The 7,153-nt window shown below is 46.8% G+C and overlaps 1 protein-coding gene across 1 annotated transcript; it reads right to left on the bottom strand.

The window, feature by feature from the left end:
- Positions 1 to 917: 917 nt before the first annotated feature.
- PAIP2 (poly(A) binding protein interacting protein 2) lies at positions 918 to 6,082 on the bottom strand. Its single transcript, XM_009633836.2, has 3 exons — positions 5,910 to 6,082; positions 3,319 to 3,498; positions 918 to 1,959 (listed from the first exon to the last, which is right to left on the bottom strand). The coding sequence occupies exons 1-3, from the start codon at positions 6,045 to 6,047 to the stop codon at positions 1,894 to 1,896; spliced, it is 384 nt and encodes a 127-aa protein (XP_009632131.1). The 5' UTR covers positions 6,048 to 6,082; the 3' UTR covers positions 918 to 1,893.
- Positions 6,083 to 7,153: the final 1,071 nt, after the last annotated feature.

The raw sequence follows: 7,153 nt of genomic DNA, 5'->3' as shown, positions 1-7,153 counted from the left end.
ATAAGCCGGGGCACAGTGGCACGTTATTTCCCGACCTTCTGTCTTTAGGTGCTCGAGTCCAAGCTACTCCCCAAGTCAGTGGAAGCGCTGGCGTAGTTTTGCTGCTCCTGGGAAGGGCAGGAAGGGGGAAGGTAACGCTCGGCGAGGAGCCCGGGATCATCGCCATTAGCATTTTGCAGAGCAACAGCAAAGAGAGCTGAACGACTGAACTGCCGGAGGGCTCCCTCCACCCGGGGCAAGACCGACGCAGCGACCTGGTTACGCTGCAGGCAAACACCTGCGCGAAGGCTTCGTCTCGCTCCTCCCGTTCTGCAATAGCATGGAATTTCCGAAGCGTTTCCATTTGGTTTACCCAGTGCTTAGGGGAAAAAGAAAAAAAAAAAAAGATATGAACTGTGAGACTGGACAAGGTTGTGAAGCGAGGGCAGATCAGGCTCGTGCCCGAGGGCTGCTGGAGGCCGTTGCCGCAACTCGCCCCGGCCCTCCTGCAGCTCCCTCGGGTTTGGGGGAGCGAGCGCACCCCAGCCGCCGTGCCAAAGCCTGGGCCGGCGCGCGCCAGGCAGCGGGCTTTATATAGAGCCATCAGCTGTTAACTGGGACTGCCCGTGCCGCCCGCAGCAGCGGAGCTCAACTGGGATTAGCGGCGGTGAGAACGAAGGAAAATATGCCCAGGCAAGCGCGTAAAGCGGGAGGAAAGAAAGAGAAGAGCAGTCAGAGTCCAACCTCGGGTGAGTATTTTGGGCTGTCGCACAACAAACCACCCCAGAGGCGCCGTATCCATAACATCATCCCCTTCCTCCGCACGCTGGCCAAGGGAGTTTCCACGCGAGATGCACATTCACGAGACAGCCACCACATCAGTTCTACTATTATTTATTTTTTTAAATATTTTTGAAAAAATATAATTTTTTTACAATATTTTCAACTTAAACACTATTCACACTGAACACGTATGGCAGCTTAACCTACTCGAATATGAAGTTTAAGAAGCCAAAACTGTTCTAGCTTTATTAAAAGAAAAAAAACAAAAAGTTGTTGTGCTGTAGACTATTGTGTAGTGATGATTAAACAAAGCAAGGGAAAAGCACCACTCAAATCACTAATGCTAGGGTTTTCTTGGTTAAATCCAGCTATAATAAAGTCGTATGCTAAAAGTTACATAGGCAGTGCTATGTACGTATCCGGGTTCTTGGAAAAAAGTGTGATGAAACTCACATCTCCTTTAACATAATCGGGAAGCGAAACGTTTCTAACATGATAACACGCTGCAAAGTACAGGGGGGTTCTTCCTTCCAATCGCTCGGGTGTTAGTTCAGTAGCTGAGATCTACGACTCTGTACAGGTCTGTAAAATTTCTGTTACAGCTCATGCTGCTTAAAAGGAGCATGAAGTTTTTTAAGGGGGGAAAAAAAAAAATCAACATTAGTAACAATAGCGATAGTTCAAAGGAAAGTCAGCTAATTTGCATAACAATCAGATCTCCTTGCTTTCATTTTTTAAGTTAAGGCATTATCAGGTGCACTGACTAGCACCAGTTAACACATCCTTAGTTAAAAACAGACCATCCGTAGCGAATTCCAAGTCCTGTTAGAAAGACAGAGTCTGCAGAAGGTTTTATAAACGTGGTACTTTGTCTCAACTTGACTGGTGCTTCTTACCTCACCATCTCCTTTGCAGAGAGCCAGGGCCCAATTATGTTTCCATTAAAATTTTGACAGATTTACTTAATAACAGTCTCAGCACTTTTATTGAGCATGCAAGACTAACAAAACTTTGGCAATGCATAAGTGTAACACAGTGACAAGAAGAGAGAGCTTTTACAATTAAATCTTCTAATACTGGCTTCACAGTGTGGAAATTGTGCTACATCCACCAAGAGAGGGCCCAGTCTACTCAAATATTTAAGTACTTCACCCCAGGAACAAACTCCTTTGCGTTTGGATTCAGGTTACTCTTGACCTGAGGAAGGGAAAAACAGAAGCCTGGTTGAAGCATTGTTTTCATCTTACATTTTCAAGCCGAGCACAATTCTAGGCAGACAGCATTAGGAAGGGTTTAACGATTCAGAGTAACAGTCAGGCGTGTAACAAGGGTTTTGCACACACCAAAGTCCCTACAATCACTAGAAAAGCCCACTCCTCCGTGCTGGCACCCGAATGACCCATCCTTCCTTAGCACCACCTGGAGGTTTCAGTCAGAAAAGGGCTCAGGGAATAAGAAAACAAGAAAACCACAGGTGTGCATCAAATACGGCGACTTTGCTTAATGCCGAAAGAGCTCTTTCTGAAGTTGAGCTGTCCAAACGTGCCACGAGGTTTTCAGATGTTGCTTATTTAAGCAAGAGGCAACTTGTTCCAGGAACTGAAGCCACTTCTGGGAATTTAATGTCTATGAGCATTGTATTGATTTTTTAAATATCTGTGTCTGCGACTACCCCGTCCTCCCACGTGGCAAGCCACTGCTCTACCACGTCCTGCAGTCACGGGTAGGCAGCCAGCATCTCCAAACCGAGTTCTTTATCATAAAGAAATGGAGGATTAGGCTTTTGTGTTCTTAACTGAGTGCAAAACCGCTGCCCGCAGCTGCTTAAGCGTGGAAAAGTACAGCAGTTATGTGACACGATGAGGTGGGTTTTGTACTCTGTATCAGTAACTCCGTATTTTGTTAGGGACAGTATGTACACGCTGCCCTCTCCTTTTAGTTAAGTTCTGGACAGAAGTCATACAGCAAGAAACAGGGAAATAATCATAGCTTAGCTGCTTTCCTCTTCCATAGGAAGAGAGACCTGCCATGGTTTGCATGATCCAAACCAGACCTGGGAACACAGCTCATACCTACCCAACACTTAAGTCGTGACAGATGCTGAATGAAACCCCTGCAGTCCTGTCACCAAATGACACTTCACAGGGTCAGCGTGCTTCGCTCACTGCCTTTTTTTTTTTTTTTTAAACATACTACGCATACCCAAAGCCACTTGAATTTATGCCATGGGCTAGGAAAGGCACCATGTGGTTATGAAGAAAACCACTGTATAGGTCACATCACTTAGAATCACAGAATGATTTGGTTGGAAAAGACCTTTAAGATCACCAAGTCCAACCATACCTGTCCACTACTAAACCTAAGCACCTCGTCTGCCCATCTTTTACATCCCTTACCCAACCAGTCCACACCTCCACCTCCACCATAGCCAGGTGTGGTTTAAGAGTCTCTGGCCTAAGCATAAAGGATTTTCCCTTGCCATTATCAGCAAGAAAAATCAGCCTTGGACAAAGAGAGATGTCAAGCTTTAGAAATATGATGAGCAACTGAATTTACCACCAGATCCTCCAGTGATGAGCTGTCACTGATAACAAGGTCATTGAACTGGTCCTGGATTTGATCCATTGTTTGTGGGAGATCACGGGCTGGAATAAACCATTCGTGCTCCTCCTCTTCTTCGAGCATCTCCTGGAAACAGCGCTCAATAAATTCTTCTTCCCACAACTCCTCTTCGATCTGCATACAATGAGAAGAAACTGCTTCATCAACAAACTTACCGAGAACTGGTGTCTTCATTGCAAGGTTTGTGCACCTAGCCGACCTTCTTGCTAGCTATGCAATAGGACTTCTAGCAGAGCACCACGCTTTGATTTTTTAATGTAGAAAAGTGCTTTGTCCTGGGAACTTGGGCTGCAGTCAAGAGGGAATGGCAGGAGAACCCCCCAGCATGAGCCCTTTTTCGTTTGCAGCTTGTTACGAGCTGAAGGAGAAGGAAAATGCTGGTTCCAAGTGAAAGTTTCAGTTGTACCAACTAGTCTGGACTGAACTCGCTGGAAGTACAAGGAAGGGAACCAGGGGACAACACATGCAGCCAGGCACGCTCCCTAGGAAAGCATCCTGCAAGATTCTTGGGAATAACCACTGCCTGTCACTTGGAAGAAGCAGCATCTCCTCGGCTGCAGATTACGCGTTTGCCCAGTGTAGTTCCCCTAAGGAACGCCACATGGTCTTAGCAGTTGTTAAGATGCTGACCTGCTGTGCTATAAGCAGGACACATCAACTCATGCAGAACTGACAGGCATTGCAAAGACTACAGGAAAGTTTTGCTTGGTTGTTCAGCAAGCAAGCTTTGGAGGGAGTTCATCCTGACAAATTTTCCATGTCCTGCATTATGGTACTTACGAGTGGAAAGCAGGGAAATACAAACTGGTGTCAATGACTTGCCAGATGTAAGGGAGTGGAAAAATGACGCAGGACAGATGTAAAAGTTCACTCAGTGGAAGCTCAAACAAGTTTTCCTATCTATCCTTCACTCTGAAATCAAACACATACTCAGTCCTGGAGTGGAAATTCAGTTTCATACCACAAATAGCAAATCAAAAAATTTCACGCCAGTGTTGGGGACTGCTGTAAAGATCTAGGCTCCCTGTGCTTGGGGCAAACACACTCACCAGCTCACCTGGTGCTCAAAATGCACAGCTCTGGGGAACAGGGACTCATCACCGTATGCTCTAAGCCGCTGTTCAGACAATTCAAACACGAAACACTGGCTGACTTCCCTAGTGAAAATTGACTTCCCCAGTGAAGTACTCCAGCAAGGACGGCGGTCTCCAATCAATCCTGCTTGCGAGGCACTGCCTCTGTCCTGCGTGCGGGTAGAAGGCAGCCGTGGGCACCCAGCCACAAGCTACTATTACAGCAGCGGCTGCCTGGCTCCAGGTTTTTTGTTACACGGTTGTACACCTACAGGTGCCTCCAATGGCAGCTCCAGGAGTACTAAATAATGTTTCATTCCCCAAGTGTCTTGAAATTAATATTGCCTGTTGGTAATTTCCAGCCCAAGTTTTAACTTGTCTGGGTTCCCACAGAGAGATGTGCCTGCAGAGGCAGGGGCGCAGGCGGGCGTTCGCCTGCCTGAGTAAGACCATTCTCCCCTCATGCTCCCACCTTTCCTCTTCTCTGAAAATGGAGCACATACCTGAAAAATAGTTTATTCACGGCACAGCTCTCAGCTCCTTCCCCAGGAACTACACATCACGTATGCTAACTACAGTACAGTCCCCAGGAGGACAAACTCACCAAACAGGAAACAACACTGAGACTGTCCTGGCGTATGCACAAGAGAATTTAGATTTTTGCGAGCAACCTGAATTTCAGATTAGCTTTGTGCCCTGCTGGCACCCTAAAGAGAGAGCAGCAGACATATCCTATTTCAGAAGCTCAGACTTCAGCACAGCTGTACCATGCTGGAGTGCAGAGAAAGCAGCTGCTTGAGTAGAAAGACCAAGTTTTGATTAAGAAAGGGGCGGTGGAAAGAGGCAGGCTGTTCCCAGCCTCCACAGGAGAGAAAACTGCGTCCAGATGCAAGGTGATAGACGAAGTTAAGGCTTCCTTCCAACCCGATTGCGAAGGCCAGCTGCAAGACACTTAAGTCTTAAGCAACACACAGGACTGCCACCCAACAGCTATGTCCACCAACTGCCTCAGGAACAACAGCCCCGCTGACGAGGCAGGTAAGCACCTGGATGCATCCAGTTCAGAACTACAAGAGCTGGCATGTTTGCACATGTAAAACCTCTGCAGCTCAGCAGCCTAGCAAGATCTGCCCCTTCCCAAGTGCCACATGAAGTCTGTCAACTATTTTTTCTCTCCCTCCCTCTCAGAGAAGTAGGGCATTAGTGGATGCATTAGAACATGCCACGCTTCCCATATTTTCCACCAAGATTACAGAAAATAGGCATTCATTGCCAGAGAAACAGAGATCTGTCTCTTCCCCCCCATTATTCTAGCAAGCCTATCTAAAAACCCTGTCTCTAAAGGACTTGTAGCCCAGTCTTATACCCCCGTTGCCAAGCCACAGCACCTCTCCTTTCAGCTAGAAAACAGTGAAGCACATCACAAGACGTTTACAGAGGAAAATGACTTGCCTGCCTGTTAAATTCCTCTTCGTTCTCCATCCACATGTACTCCGCAAAGGGATTGTCATCTTCATGAGAATGACCGTTTATGATCACATCTTCACTGATGATGCTGGGGCTGGTACTGCTGCGACTTGGATCTTTCATGGCTGCGTCTTTGATTCAAAGTCTGCAATTAACAAACGCAGTAATTAAAGATGTGCAGATTGGCTCATCACCCTGCTTCTGCAGAAGCCCGGCCCAAGGGAAGGCCGCACCTGCATCCGAAGGCTCCAGGCAGCCTTACCATGACTGTAGCAGAGCAGCTCTGGGAAAGGGGATCAGAAACACCACTGCCATTGTATGCAGATTCGAGTGACAAATTAATTTCCCAAATTAAACCTCACCAGATCAGCAAATGCCAAGCACCAAGGCCAATGAAAAGCGACAGAAAAAAAAAAAACAGAAAGCATGCCTACTTGCCAGTAGGGAAGTATTTAAGGCAACATTCAAGAAACAAAAGGGAAATTTGTTTTCCAGAATATTTTTAAAGCTCCCACCTGAGCTTTAACAAATGGCCCAGTGTCCGCACTGTTTCAGAGGGGGTGGGCAACACTTCAGGGGAATTTCTGAGGACACCCAGGGTAGGGGAAACTGCAGTGTGACTTTTAGCCTACCCAAATTCAGTTACAGGACATTCTGTGCGATTGCATGAACCAACTTTCATGGCTGTTTCACCACCGGGAAACCTTTAAAGAGAGGCAGAAACCATTACGCACCAATTCCTGACAGAGCCATGTTGGCACAACAGTTCTTGCAGCTACTTCATTAGCAAAAGCCCACCGAGTGGGAAGCTTCAGGTGAAGACAACACCATAAGGCACTGGAAGAGAGTACGTGCTTGCCTCTCATCTCACTTCATTAGTATGGATTGAGTCACACCTGGAGAGCGCTCAACATTTCTGCATGTCCACGGTATGTGGTATCGCAACGTCCCAAACTCAAGGAAGGAAGGTACGGCTGGCAAGCATGTTTTGTTCCACCTAATCACAATCAAAAGCAGGAAAAAACCTAAATTTGGTCTGAATCTTTGCCGTAAGAATGGCATTGCAGCCTTTCCATCAGGCTCCTAAGCCTGGGCGAAGCTTGTAACTTCCAAGTTCAGAGACCCAAGCATGCTCAGAGCCCAGGTTCTAACTGGAAATCTTATTTGTGGTGCACAATAAATGAGACAATGCTGCAGTTTTTCCTACGTCCTCCTGAAGTACAGATAAC

This window comes from Egretta garzetta, unplaced genomic scaffold (assembly GCF_000687185.1).
Source record: "Egretta garzetta isolate BGI_Z169 unplaced genomic scaffold, ASM68718v1 scaffold60, whole genome shotgun sequence".
In the NCBI taxonomy this organism is placed as follows: domain Eukaryota; kingdom Metazoa; phylum Chordata; class Aves; order Pelecaniformes; family Ardeidae; genus Egretta; species Egretta garzetta.
Note: the sequence above shows the minus strand (reverse complement) of the source record. Positions and strands in the feature narration are given on the sequence as shown.

What these genes read in the sequence shown, in the direction of transcription:
- PAIP2 (XM_009633836.2), bottom strand. Translation starts at nt 6,047, where the DNA reads ATGAAAGATCCAAGTCGCAGCAGTACCAGCCCCAGCATCATCAGTGAA. An exon ending in AAGAGGAATTTAACAGGCAG is followed by an intron (nt 3,499 to 5,909) that starts GCAAGTCATTTT and finishes CATTGTATGCAG; the next exon opens with ATCGAAGAGGAGTTGTGGGA. An exon ending in CATCACTGGAGGATCTGGTG is followed by an intron (nt 1,960 to 3,318) that starts GTAAATTCAGTT and finishes TCCCTTCCTCAG; the next exon opens with GTCAAGAGTAACCTGAATCC.